Source organism: Microtus pennsylvanicus, chromosome 14, assembly GCF_037038515.1.
Source record: "Microtus pennsylvanicus isolate mMicPen1 chromosome 14, mMicPen1.hap1, whole genome shotgun sequence".
NCBI classification, from domain to species: Eukaryota; Metazoa; Chordata; class Mammalia; order Rodentia; family Cricetidae; genus Microtus; species Microtus pennsylvanicus.
In genome coordinates this window covers 16452810-16466038 of record NC_134592.1, presented here as the reverse complement: position 1 = coordinate 16466038, position 13229 = coordinate 16452810, and the positions used below count along the sequence as shown (strand labels likewise).

At 47.5% G+C, this 13229-nt stretch overlaps 1 protein-coding gene across 2 annotated transcripts in view; it reads right to left on the bottom strand.

Moving 5' to 3' along the window:
• The window catches only part of Fbln5 (fibulin 5), a 70599-nt gene extending 57699 nt beyond the window's left edge, over positions 1–12900 (bottom strand). Inside the window, exons 1-4 of one of the 2 annotated variants that reach the window (XM_075947748.1) lie at positions 12471–12900; positions 8048–8102; positions 5622–5673; positions 3191–3445 (exon numbers count right to left, since the gene is read on the bottom strand). In XM_075947748.1, the coding sequence (XP_075803863.1) occupies positions 3191–3445; positions 5622–5673; positions 8048–8102; positions 12471–12487 (379 nt within the window). In that variant the 5' untranslated portion in view covers positions 12488–12900. Of the gene's footprint in view, positions 1–3190; positions 3446–5621; positions 5674–8047; positions 8103–11929 lie in introns of both variants that reach the window. The other variant, XM_075947747.1, reaches the window with a different exon arrangement.
• Positions 12901–13229: the final 329 nt, after the last annotated feature.

Sequence of the window (13229 nt, the reverse complement as noted above, 5' to 3'; positions counted from 1 at the left end):
TCTTTACCTTTTTTAGATAATTCTACAATATTAAACTCATTTGGCATCTTGCTTTGCTTCAAATCACAGAACGAAGTAGAAACTAAAGAGATGGTGGCTGTGCCAACAACCACTAATCTTGGGCGGCAAGAAGAAAATCAGCCATTGTGTTCTCTCAACTCTTGTCCAGTTCAAAATTTTATAGAAAACAAAATGTCATTTGAAAAGGGAGTGAGCAAGGACTTCACTGGTAACACTGACTTCCACACTGGCTCTCCAGAAATCCTTCAATAAACCTTCACAGCCCACGCACCAGGTTCGTCATCAACGGTTCAAACAAGGACCCAGCCTGACACACAGTGTGGCCACAGACAGGTCTCTTAACTTCCCTGTGATTTGACCCCTTGTAGACACAACATAAATACCAGTCTTACTGTGTTACATGCTGAGGACCCATGACCCTGAGACACAAATACCGAACCAGTGCTTGCTGTCGGGACTGGGGCTGCTGCTAGTGATGCCGTTAGGTTTGTTTTGATGGGGAGGAGATGCGCTCTTCTCTCCATGGGCCACCAAAGTCAGAAATGTCTCCGGGTCTCATGGAATTCTCATCACTTCCTCAGGAAGAAGTCATCCCTGGCTCCAGGAATGCCTGTTCTCACCTCCGAAGGCCATCTTCCCTGCACACACCTGACCATCTCTTCCCTGCTACCTTGTTCCCAGCCCCCTGCCTCCTGTCCCAGTTAGAGAACTGCCATTCCCAGGCCTTTGCCTGCTCTGGCCCCCTGCCACTACCTCTCACAATGCCCATAGGGGCTTTGGCCTTGGTAAGTCAGGAAACGGCGGGGTGGAGGGAAGGGAAGTCAGAACTCAGAACTTATGAATGCATAATGCTGAACATTTTGGAAATGGATGGGCTTAGTGCCAGTCCTTGCTGGGGTTCCAAGATTGTACTCGGCTTACAAAAGAGCCATTATTAAAGGCTCCACATGTCTATGTAACAGGTTCAGAACCACAAGCGGTATGACGTCAGAGGGATCGCAAGATGAATAGGCTTCCCAGCCACGTTCTAAGTGCCAAGAGCTTTGAGTCCCTGGAAGGAGGTATGTGGGAGGAAGGAGGACCCAAAGAGCCCTAAGGCCATGAGTGCCCAGCTGTTCTACAGAAGAGGGTAGTGAGAGGGACCAAGACCTGTCCACACCAGGACCAGATGAGACCCCTTTCAAAAGCTTTACAGCCTTCAAGCTGTTATCACACCCCTTCCTCACCACACATGTGGTCAGTCACTCAGCTCATCTGCCCTCCAGGTGTCTCCTGGGTGAGCAGGGCCTCTCTCCCTCTCCATACTTATGTATAATTTATATATATTCTCTCTCTCTCTCTCTCTCTCTCTCTCTCTCTCTCTCTCTCAATCTGTCACACACACACACGTCCTTTGGGACCATTTCTTTTCTATGAAATGGGAGCTGTGAGCTGGGCTCACATCCTAAATCTGCAATGGCCTCACTTGCTGGAATCCATATTTACCTTTCCAAAAAGAGAGAGGTTGTAGCTAAAGAATGTCCAAAAAGTCCTTCCCCATTACAATGGCCTATTGTTCTGCTCTATGTCATAAGGAAGCAAGATGCTATCTTCTCCCCCAGAGCTATGAGGCATGTGGCTTGACTGGGTTCCACATTTTCTTTCCTAGGCTTGTTTCTAGTTAAGGTAAATCTCAATCAGCATGTACACATGTGTCCTGACATACACCCCAGGTCCTTTGAGAGCAGCAATGCAAATTGTGAGCTCAGGTATACCCAGTTTTCCCCAGAGTGTTGAAGGATATATATTTACATACAGTTTGCATATATTTAAATGTAAATTCACATCATTTACATGAATATATTTATATACCGTAATCATTACAGTCTCTCTAGTTGTTGGTTACAAACCAATACTCCAAAGCCCTGAAACCCACAAAATCTTATTAAGTAGACTGATGGTCTCCCACACTTTTAAGGCCATGGGAAGAAAGTATTAGAATTTCAATTCATATTTATTTTTATTGCATTCTTTTAAATTTCCTATTTCTTATGTGTGCTTTATATTCTTCAAACCACATGAGAATAACAGGATGCATGTGTCCTATATAAACATGCCTGTAATGGGGATCCAAGCCCAAACGGATTTGGCAGAGGGGGTGCTCATTCTGAAAAGTTGGAGCTTTCGCTGTCAATCTCTCCTCACCCTAGCTCTCCCAAGACTGGAGACAAGTACAGTGATTTAGTCCAACTCCTGCCAGAGGACTGGGCAGGACCCCAGGCAATTGTACTCCAAGGCAGCACTGGCCAGCGGAATCTGAAGCTCTCCAGGGTGCTGCCAGTTCCTTTGGGACTCATGGCATACGGTGTCTGCTTTTCCCCTGCATCCCCATCATCAAGGTTCCTTTACAGAAGAACACCGGCTCTCTCCCAAGAAACCCAGTTTCTTTTCCAGATCAGCTTATGTTGGCCCTCAAGTCTACTCGGCAGCAAGATTCAGTCCATTCAGTACATAAAAGACAGGGTGTTGGCCTGAGTCTGATGAGAGGCATTGGTTATTTAATTGAGAAAACTTGAGGTTGATCATCAATGAGATCAAAAAAAGGGGATAGAGGGATGGATAGATGAATGGGCGGATGTATGTATGTATGTATGTATGGATGGATGGATAGGTTATAGATATATGATGGGTAGATTGGTGGATGGATGGCATACGGTGTCTGCTTTTCCCCAGAGTCCCCATCATCAAGGTGGATAGATGATAGATAGATAGATAGATAGATAGATAGATAGATAGATAGATAGATAGATAGAGAGATAGAGAGATAGGAGATGGATGTGTGGCCTGATAGATGATGGATAGAAGCTTGGATGGATGGATGATGGATAGATGGATGATGGACAAATGGATGGATGGATGGTGGTGGATAGATACATTGATTGGTCAACTGACAGAAAGATCAAATTGGTTTTCTAGAGAACTGTTAAGTAAAGGGTAAAACTCAATTCCGGAGTCAGACGAGGACCCAGAAATATATCTGGAAAAGAACATTATGCCATCTATAGAGAGCAGACCACTGTCTGACGGGCACATTTCGTGGCAGCTGGTTCCTTTTGGGAAGCCACATTAGATTCTGACAGTGCGCTTGAGAAAGTGTGCCATGTAGAAGGACAGGAACTGCACTACTCACCTACACACTGGTTGCCCTCATCCATCTGGTACCCAAAGCGACAGACAAGGGGCCTCGAAATTGTGGGGTAGTTGGAAGCTGGTACTGGTGGAGCAGCTGCTGGGTATGGGCCTGAGTAGGATGTAGAGTAGGGATTCGAGTAGGGCCCTCTATACACGGGGTTGGTCCGAGGGATGCACAAATACCCGCCATTCTGGTTGACACACATCATGTCCCCACGGCAAGCCTCAGGGATGGTCCGGCATTCATCAATGTCTGCAAAGGCCGCAGAAAAGACAAGTGTCAGTGGCCTCCCGCATGATCCGGAGCTTGTGCATACTGAAGCAGAGCAGACGGAGGGGGATGACCCTCCAGAGCTTCACCCGACTCATTACAATCTGATGCTCCCCACATCAGCTAAACTGACTGAAAGTGACCTGTGCTGCCAAACATTCTCTTTAAGCCCCATCCACAGAAACCTGGACTATTGTTGACTTCATTTTTTATTGAAAGAATACATTTGTAACCCAGAAAAAAATGTGCTCTTTAACATATAGGAATATAGTAAATAAAAACACCCTTGAATTAATCAAAGAAAGCAACAGCAAAAATAGAGACGAGTGCTTGTGCATATAAAATCATTCCAGGTACTATCCTGTGTGTTTCCTATAGTCTGAAAAGGAGAGCAGGCCTAAGAATCATTCCCATTTCTATTCAAAGTAATAGTTGGGCAAGAGAGAAAGAGACTTTTGCGCCCAGAAAGACAAGACTTGGCTCAGACCTAGTACTTGCTGAGAAAGCAGAACATTGCTTTCAAGTTGGTTCACACGGTGCCAGCAATCAGGACCACAACTAGCCCTGCTGGAGAACAGCTCACGCTGGAAGGAGAGTGGTGGTCTGTCTAGAAAAACCAGGCTTGCTAGGGCGAAGTCAAAAGAGGCCCCAAGTCTGGCTCCAGTGGGCAGCAGACCTGGCTTTGGGTGCTGGACCCTGTCCCCGGCTCTGGAGCCTGCTCTGTGTGGGCCTGGATCCAGGCAGCTTGCCCACCATGTCATCTGAGAAACCCATGCCAGCTCCCAGCTTGAGAACGGAGAATACTGTGATTCAGAATGCAATGGTCTGTTCTCTAGTTAGAGTGATAGGCTGGACGAGAAGGCCCCTGCCCTCTTTGTGAATCCTTGAAGGGAGTACTTTATACAGTAAATACAAGCCTGAGTCTGGGTGTCCCAATTCATTCTGCCAAGCCGTCTGACACCCCTCTTATTCTCAGTTGATGTGACTCAGGAAAGACAAAGGATTTGACCTAAATCAAATCTGATTAAAAAGCCAACTATTCTCCCAGTATAGAGGGCTACACCTTACCCTCTCTACATTCTCTGTGTTCCGTCCACAGCATGCCATACCTAAGCTTCCTTTTCATGCCTGGTCATTGTCTGTGCTGTTCCTTCCCCTGTGGATTGAGATTTCTTGGGTTTTAGTCATCCTTCAGTACCCAGTTCAAACTGGATCTTCACCACTCCTTGCTGAGTCTGGGCATAAGGCACCCACCCCCCTTGCCCCTGCTTTTCAGGATCCATTGCTGTTACCACCACTCAGCAATGGTATTGTCCACCAGTACGTCATTACAGTCACTGAGTCTAAGCTTCTCTCCACTAGATGTCGTGGGAGAGAATGCCCTTCTTCAAAGTACTTCCTCATTCCTGGGACCTGGGAATCCATTAAGCCGCAGGGCTGATTCCATTCAGGTTACTACTGATCAGCTGGCTTTGAGATGGGAGCATTCATCCCAGATTACAGACGGAATGCCCAGTGTGATTGTGTGAGTGGTTAAAAGCAAAAGCAAGAGACTTGGTCGGAGATGCTACAGTCAAAGAAGGGACCCATAAATGTGAAAGACACTTGACTGCTGAGGGTTGGGGGACAAGCTACAACCATGGAACAAATGCCGTTTCTAGAGTCTGGGAAGGGCTTCCCCAGATGACCAGTAAGGATGAAGGACATGAAACTAAAATTTCAGGAGGGCGGATCCCACCAACCACTCCCACGAGCAAAAAGGTGCTCTTTCTCGAGTCCCAGAGGAACACAGGCCCACCAACACTTTCATATTAGCATGGCAGACGGATGTTGTGCCTCTAGAGGACTCTCGGATCTGAAATGTGCACCATTGAAGCTAATATGCTTATGAAACCATGTGGAGGCGACACTGGGGAAAAGATTCAACAGAAATGCTTGTTGAAAACAGAGGCCAATGCTTTGACCCTGGGCAATGCTTAGCACAAGCACAGGAACAACAAGGATGCCATTGGCTCATTCCTTCCATCACTGTGTTCTTCCATGGAGAAGGCATACAAAGATTTGACAACACTGGACAACAGCTGTGGCAGAAATGTCATGGCAATTGGGTGCTCACCAAACATCCCCCACTGAACCAAGGACTGTCAGGATCACATACCTAAGCACTGTCCTGTCTGGCGGTCCAGGTCAAAGCCATTTGTGCACTGTTGCTGTAGAGAGGGAGAGAGAAGAAACAGGCCAGGTCACTTGACGTGCGTTCTTTGTCCCTATAAAAGCATTGCAGAGCATTTGGGAAGAGGAGTAGAAGGGAGAGGCATACATAACACCCACACAGGAAGCGGGTCTCTATTTGGAAGTTCTTACAGTCACTGCATACTTAGAGATGTTTCTCAAACCCCTACACCAGTGCCTCGTGAACCCCGCTTTCATCCTTGTAGATTTTGTCATGCCCGAGTGATGAGGAGCAGTCGTGGCCACATATGAAGCCACAATGCAACAGCCCTAATTCCAGGGACGGAGACACCCCCAGTGATGTCCACCTACCTCTCCATAGAATCCCAAAATAACTCTTTGTTCCCTATGAAATTCTCCCTAAGTCTCAGCTGTATTCATAAGCCAAAAGCTACATAGCAGACGTGACCAATTTTCTAAGCAAAGATGATGGGGACATTCCTTTATTTCAATTCCAGCAAGGCAGTGGCTCAAAGGACACACATTGGCAGTCCCAGAGAGGTGTGATTTTACCTGTAACCTGAGCTAGAACTGTATATACAATTTTTATTTAGTTTACTTCTATTTTCAAGACAAAAATTTTATTGTGTAGCCCAAGCTGGCCTTGAACTCACGGTCTTTCTATGTCTGCTTCCCAAGTGCTGTGAGCATTTGTGCTTTGGGTTGTGGCCTGAGCCACCTTTCCAGCCTTAACTTTTCAAAAGCTGAACCGGGAAGAGTTCGAGGGCCCCTAGCACGTGTCTGGCGTCTGATACAGGTACTCCTATCTCTAATCATGCCTCTAGCCTCAAGGTCAGGTTTCCCTGGGCTGAGGGGTGATTGTGAGGATGCTGAGCTTGGCCTGGGCTACGGCTGAGGGTTCCAAGCCTTAGAGCCAGGGCAAAGGACCCAGAAAAGCCTGGAGTCTGTACCACAGAACCGATGAGACCAGACTCCAGGCCTGCTCTCCGACTCGGTCCTGGGGTAGAATGGGCTCAAGCCACCGGTTTAGTTGGTTTCTTATTCTCACTGGGCCCTTACTCTCTTCACCCCTTCCCTCTGCCTCAGTTTCCCTCTCTTAAAAAATAGGGTACTGTTATTACTTTTAAGTGGTTACAAAGAAGAAGTATGTTATTATATATGTCTAGACTAATTTACATGATCTTGTGACCACTGTCTTCTTCAGGCCTAGATGTTCTTGTCTATAACCCTTGGGGCTAGATTAGAAATTGCCAAGGTTCCTCTGAGATCTAAAATTCTAAGATATTCATCTCAAGCCCTTACTATCTTCAATGGCCTGAGCATGTCTAATGGCTTCTGTATGTACTTCATAATTCTTCCCCTCGCCTCACCCCAACATATTTTTTCAGTGCTAGCCATGAACCCTTGAGCATTCTGGAGAGTTTCTCCGCCCTGCCCCCCCTGCAGCCCCTCAGCCTTAGATGGGACTGACTTTATTTCATCTCCAAGACAGCAAACAGAAGGTCACTCTGAGTCATCTCGTCCAGTGGTTCTCAACCTTCCTAACACTGCAACCCTTTAATACAGTTCCTCATGTTGTGGTGACGCCCCTAACCAGAAGATTATCCTTGATGCTACTTCATAACTGTAATTTTGCTACTGTTATAAATCTTTATGTAAATATCGGTGTTTTTCTGTGGTCTTGGGTGACTGTTGTGAAACCCTCTCCCAATGGATTTGCCACCCACAGGTTGGGAACTGCTAATCTAAGGAACCCTCCGATTGCTTAGGACTGACACACCTGGTCCAGCCCTCTGTGTAGCTTCACAAATGAGACACTACAGCTTCTCTCAGACCCTCACCTTGAACCCAACCTTACTGTCCCTTTCACACTCCTCCCAGGAGAAGGGATAGCCCCCACTCCAGGCAGCTGAATTATTCAACCCCACACACTGTACGTTGGGATGTTTGGATAACCTCCACTTCTCCCTGTCCTCCCCACCCTTTCCACTAGATATTGTGTTAATGGAGACACACACAGACTCACCCCTGGGGGCCCTTTACAGCATTCTGGGGGCATCCTGACCAAAAAAACAAAACAAAACAAAAGAACCCCCACCACAATGAACTATCAAATATTTAAGTTAAAATGAATCTCCTTGAGGAACACAAATGAGGCAGCAAGATTTGGTTTGAACAGACTTGAATTGGAGCCAGGATGCTGAGATCCAAGACCACCTTTGCCACTTGGAGCCTACATCACCTTGGGCCAACCTCAGCCTCCTAGTGCCTGGGCTAAGATCTGTGAACCATGGAGTGTCTCCTGTTCCTGTGTCCTGGGATTCTAAAACACATCGCTGGCCTCCCTTCCCCTAGTTTTGTGACATGCTTCAGGACAACTTGAAACCTTACCTGTGCATTCCCATGGTGTGGAAGCCATAGCGCCAAGATGGCAACTGTGAGTATCCTGTGGGAGGCAAGAAACAGTGAGTGAGTTCCAAGGGATGTTTAAGTCTGGAAAGCCTGGGCCTCCTTCTGCCCGGGCATTTAGACGGTGGCTTTATCCTGTGCTTGCAAACAGAGAGGGCACACTCAACAGAGCCCAAGGGAGAACCCAGTCCCTAATCACACCACAAGAACAAGCCCCTTACACTTACTTTGTGAGTTGGAATTGTGAGTTAGGTCACATGCTGAATACAAGAGTTTGCTACTTAGGAGCAAAGGGCCAAAGACCCAGTTGTCTAGGTCTTTCATCATTCTGCATGGAATCTGCACAAGTTAAGCATTATTTAGACATGACTGCAGAATCAAGAGCCACCGTATCTTTAATCATGAAAACTAGAATATGAGGTGCTTTGTGTTCACAGGAAGTCACTCAACCAGAACTTGGAGCCCTCATGAGTTCACATATGTGAGGACCAGGTTTGAGTGGCCCAGCAACCCAGGGTCCACACTAGCATGTAACTTATGAGAACCTCCATCCTAAGGGTCAAAGACTGAGCAACCCATGCAATCTCCAGAAGAAGAAAGACAGTGGGAAACAGCAGGAAATGCCATGACACCATGGCTTAGCCAACATGGCCACCCACAAGCCAGTAAACAGCTCTGCCTGTGGGTAATTTGGTTCTTTGCTGTGGCTAAGCTTTTGTCTGGTGAAACTGTGGTCACCAGTATGCTTTAAAACTTCAAAGTCCGTGTCACTCACACCCAGTAAGATGCCTGTTTGTGCATTGTGCTCATATCAGTGTGTGTGTGTGTGTGTGTGTGTGTGTGTGTGTGTGTGTGTGTGTGTGTTCTTATGGAGGCCAGAGGCTGGCATCCGATACCCTCCTCTGTCACTCTTTACATACTGAAGCAGGGCCTTTCACTTGCACCCAGAGAAATCAAACACTCATATGCATAAAGTAATGTTTTTAATCTTAAAAGAATCACAGAACAGAAAACAGCCAATATAGGAGGATGTGGATAGAGCATAGCTCTTGTGCATTCCTGATGGGAATATAAAACTGGTGACCCAGCAGGCCCAGAGCATAGTCCCCAGAGAATTGAGCACGGGACCAGACAGACACATGTACTATGGTGTTCACAGCAGCACTTTGAACAATAACCAAAAGGTGGACACAGTGCCATTGTCCATGCAGTGAACAAAATGCAAACACACACACAAGTACAAATATTATTCAGACCTAAACTAACTGGAACATGATACAATATGGAAAGCTGGGCACATTGCTATGTGCCTGTAGTCCTAGCTGTTCCCGAAGGCCAAAGTGGGAAGGTCACTGAAGCCCAGGAGTTCAAGGCTATCTTGGGCAATATAGTGAAATCCTATCTTTAAAAAAAAAAAAGAAAGAAATTAAACAGTACAAGAAGGCAGATGAGAAGGCTCAGCCGGCAAGGGAACTTGCCTTCAAATCTGATGATCAGGACCCACGTAGCAGAAGGAGAGAACCACATCTTGAAAGTTATCCTTTGGGCTGGAGAGATGGCTCAGAGGTTAAGAGCATTGCCTGCTCTTCCAAAGGTCCTGAGTTCAATTCCCAGCAACCACATGGCTCACAACCACCTGTAATGAGGTCTGGTGGCCTTCAGGCATAACGCAGAAAGAATATTGTATACATAATAAATAAATAAGTAAATATTTTAAAAAAAAAGAAAGAAAGTTATCCTTTGACCTCCACGCAGGCACCAAAGCCCCCCCCCCCCATCAATATAAACAAATAAATAACATGTAACTAAAATAAAAGAAGAAAAGGTGTAACAGCAGGGCTGACCGTGAGGACATCAAGCTGTGAAGTGAGTGGGTCTCACACAAAACCACGCAGAATTCAGCTTGCGTCACATACCCAGAGTTTTCAGACTGAGACCAGAAAGCAACATGGTGGCTTCCAGGGTCAGGAGAGTGTTTAATAGGTACAGAGTTTCTTTCGTTTCTTTCTTCTGTTAGTTTGTTTTGTTGCTTAGGCTGCTGTTTTGCTTTTGAAACAAGGTCTTACTCTGTAGCCCAGGATGGCCTACAACTCACAGTATGGCCCAAGCTGTCCTAAATCTGTAGCAGCTGCACCTCAGCTTCCTGAGTGTTGGGGTTACAAGTCACAAACCATTACAGCCTTGTTTTCTTTTTAAGACAGGGTTTCAAATGTAGCCCAGGCTAGCCTCAGACTGGCTCTGAAGTCCTGATTCTTCTGCCTCCACCTCCTGGATGCTAGGGTTACAGATGTGCACCACAACACAGGGCAGGTGCAGGAGATGTTTTGCAGAATAAAGAGTCATGGAACCATCTCGTAGCACAAGGCAAAAGGTATGCAGATGCGGGGATCTGGTGTTGTTCAGTCTGCTGGCATAGACCGGACGCCACTGCTTGAGCCAAGCTAATGGGCAGGAGCTACAGAGCTGCCACCCACCTGAGCTAGACGCTTTGCAGCATGGGCCAGGAATGAGGGTTGACTTTGATGAAAATGCTAGAAAACTCAATGTGTGCTGAGAGTCAGGCTGAGGGAGGGACAGGCTAGTCAGAGGAGGCGTCCTGGAGGAGGTGCTCTTGAATGACTCTCTCAGCAGGACTAGGAACTTGGAGACCTGGTTGACCTGGTTGGAGGCTGAGGCTTGTAGCCACCCTATACCATGGCTCTATAGTCCCCGCCTTCTCAGAATGAGTGCTCAGAGATTACAAACTCATTGACATCCCTGTCACATGGCTCAGGAGAAACAGCAGTGGGTACGTAGGGGATCCAGAATTAAAGCGGCATCCCGATAAAACTGAGCCTGATGTACTGGAAGCTGAAAACCCACTTCCTTCATGTCCTCCTGCATCCAGTGCTGAGCAGACACGTTTCCGTTTCGTCTAACCACCTATGTGAGCCAGGTTCTCCAACACTGGAGACAGCTCTGACCTTATAAAGTGCACAGCCAAATCCCGGGACTTTTTGATATTTGCAAGAGCCAGACTTTATATCTGGAAGGAATGAGAGAACAATAACAAATTTATTTTCCAGTCTGTATATTATGAATTTCAATGTTTTCCTGTTTCTTCACATGAAGTTTCCTTTCAGGGGGTTATAAAATCCTGTCTCGTTTATGTTGGAGTCAGGACAGCCTGACTGTGTGCAGTGGAGTTCAAGAGCAACTGGAAAAGGCACGCTAATCCTACCGGCTTCTCCCCCTACCCCACTCCCCATTCCTTTAGACTAGAGCCAACCCAGAGCCAGCCAGCCTCAAGCCCAGCCTCCTGGAAGAGCTGTGGCTGGGTCCTGGGGGCAAAATAAGCTGCAGGCTAATGGAGAGGCTTTCCAGAAGGAAATAGTACCCAGTTCTGCTGCACTCACATCAATAATAGCTGTACTTTGTCATGAAAACCCTAAAGAAAACCTCCAAAAATGAAGTATAATTAATACCGGAGAAGGGAATTTGCGTTTTAAGCTTTCCTTTGGAATCTGGGTCCGCCATCCCCCTCCCCTGCCCCCGCAGCACCCCCCCCCAAAAGGAAAGTGAATGAAGACAGAACCTCCAACTCTCAGAACTGTCTGTCACTGATAATGCATTGCTGGTCTGGGAAGCAGGGTGTCAATACTGCTATGGCTTACCATAATATGGCTCAGTTTGTATTAGCATGCAAGCACCCCTCCCGCATGCAAATACACGCAGAAAAAGTGTGCAGATCTGTGCAGGGCAGCTATGTTTTCAAGAGATGCTGGAGAAAGGCAGAACAGATGTCATCCTTAAAGTTCCTCAAGGCTCAAGGATTACTTGACTGGAATTGCAATTTCCGCAAAGAACAGCAAAGCATTTGCTTACGTGCGTCTCTGTCTGCAGTGTCCACTGTTCCTTGGCTCCAAAGTTCTGGGTCCCATGCCCTCTGTGAATCGCACACATAGAGCAAACGCAGCCAGGAGTGTTCTGAGACTCTCTCGGCTTCGGCTTCTCTCGCAGCCTTTGCAGCAAAGCGAAGGCTGGTGCCTGGTGCCTGGTGCCTTAGCCAGCGGTTTCCCAAATTTAAAAAATATGTAGTGTGATATTTTGTAAAGTGCTCAAAAAGTTGCTACCCTTTCCAAAAAGAAAGAGGAATGACACAGAAAGGTTGTCTGCAGCCCTCTCGCGATGCTGGCTCCTGACACTGTTAGAAAAATCCCCACTCCCAAACGAAGCCTTGGAGATGGAACCTTGAGCGAGCGGCGCAGCTTTTTGTAATTAGCAGTGTCGTTGCATCACTAGCTAAACTCTTTCCCAGTGTCCTGACACCGGGGAAATCTCAGCCATAGCCATTTTCCACCCGTCAGGTCTGGAGTTAGGTTTCCCGAGCTTGGAGAAAGACAATCTCTGGAGCCTCCGGACCTACCTTTTTAATCCTGGCATATCCAAGATGCGCGGGAGGAGAGGCGACTCGAGGAAGGCAGGCTCTGCGGGAGGACCCGGGCGGCTTGATTCCGGAGGGGCTGAGCGGACTGCGCCGAGGGCTGGGGCAGTGCTGGGTGCTGGGAGCCACTGCAGAGCCCTCGCCGCCGGCACCTGGTTTCGCTTAACCCCCTTCAGTAATTCAGCATTAAACCAATTGGAGGAGGAATGTTAAAAATGAACACTTCATTTTCTAAGTATGTTAAACAATGCAAATGGGGCCTCGGTCTGGACACAGCTGGTTCAGATTACAGCGCTCACCAACTGGCTAGACTCCTCACAACAATCTTGGGGCGTCTGCCAGAGCCAAGTGCTCAGCGCTGGGAGGGGAGCCCAGCAGAGCGCGGCTGGGGGGCGCCCAGCCTCCCCTAGGCGGAGCAGCGCGCGTGAGGGGGAGTGTCGTCAGGCCCTGTAGAAGCAGTAACTTGAACTCACTACCAGAGACATGCAGGATGCCCCCAAGCAAGGATGTGGAGCAAGGGCAGATTGGAAAGAGGAAAAGAAGGGAGGCTGTATGAGATCAGAACCTCATTGGGGAAGGCTCTCCTTGGCGGCCCTCACCTCGTTCTCCTTGGCTTTTTCTTGCTTTGATTTGAATTAGTGTCTCTGGTCTTCAAAGGAAATAAGAATGGTGGACTTCACATGGGCCCTGAAGTCCTCTTTCCTCTTTTCCCCTCTCTTCTCCAGGCTTCTTCTCTCCTTC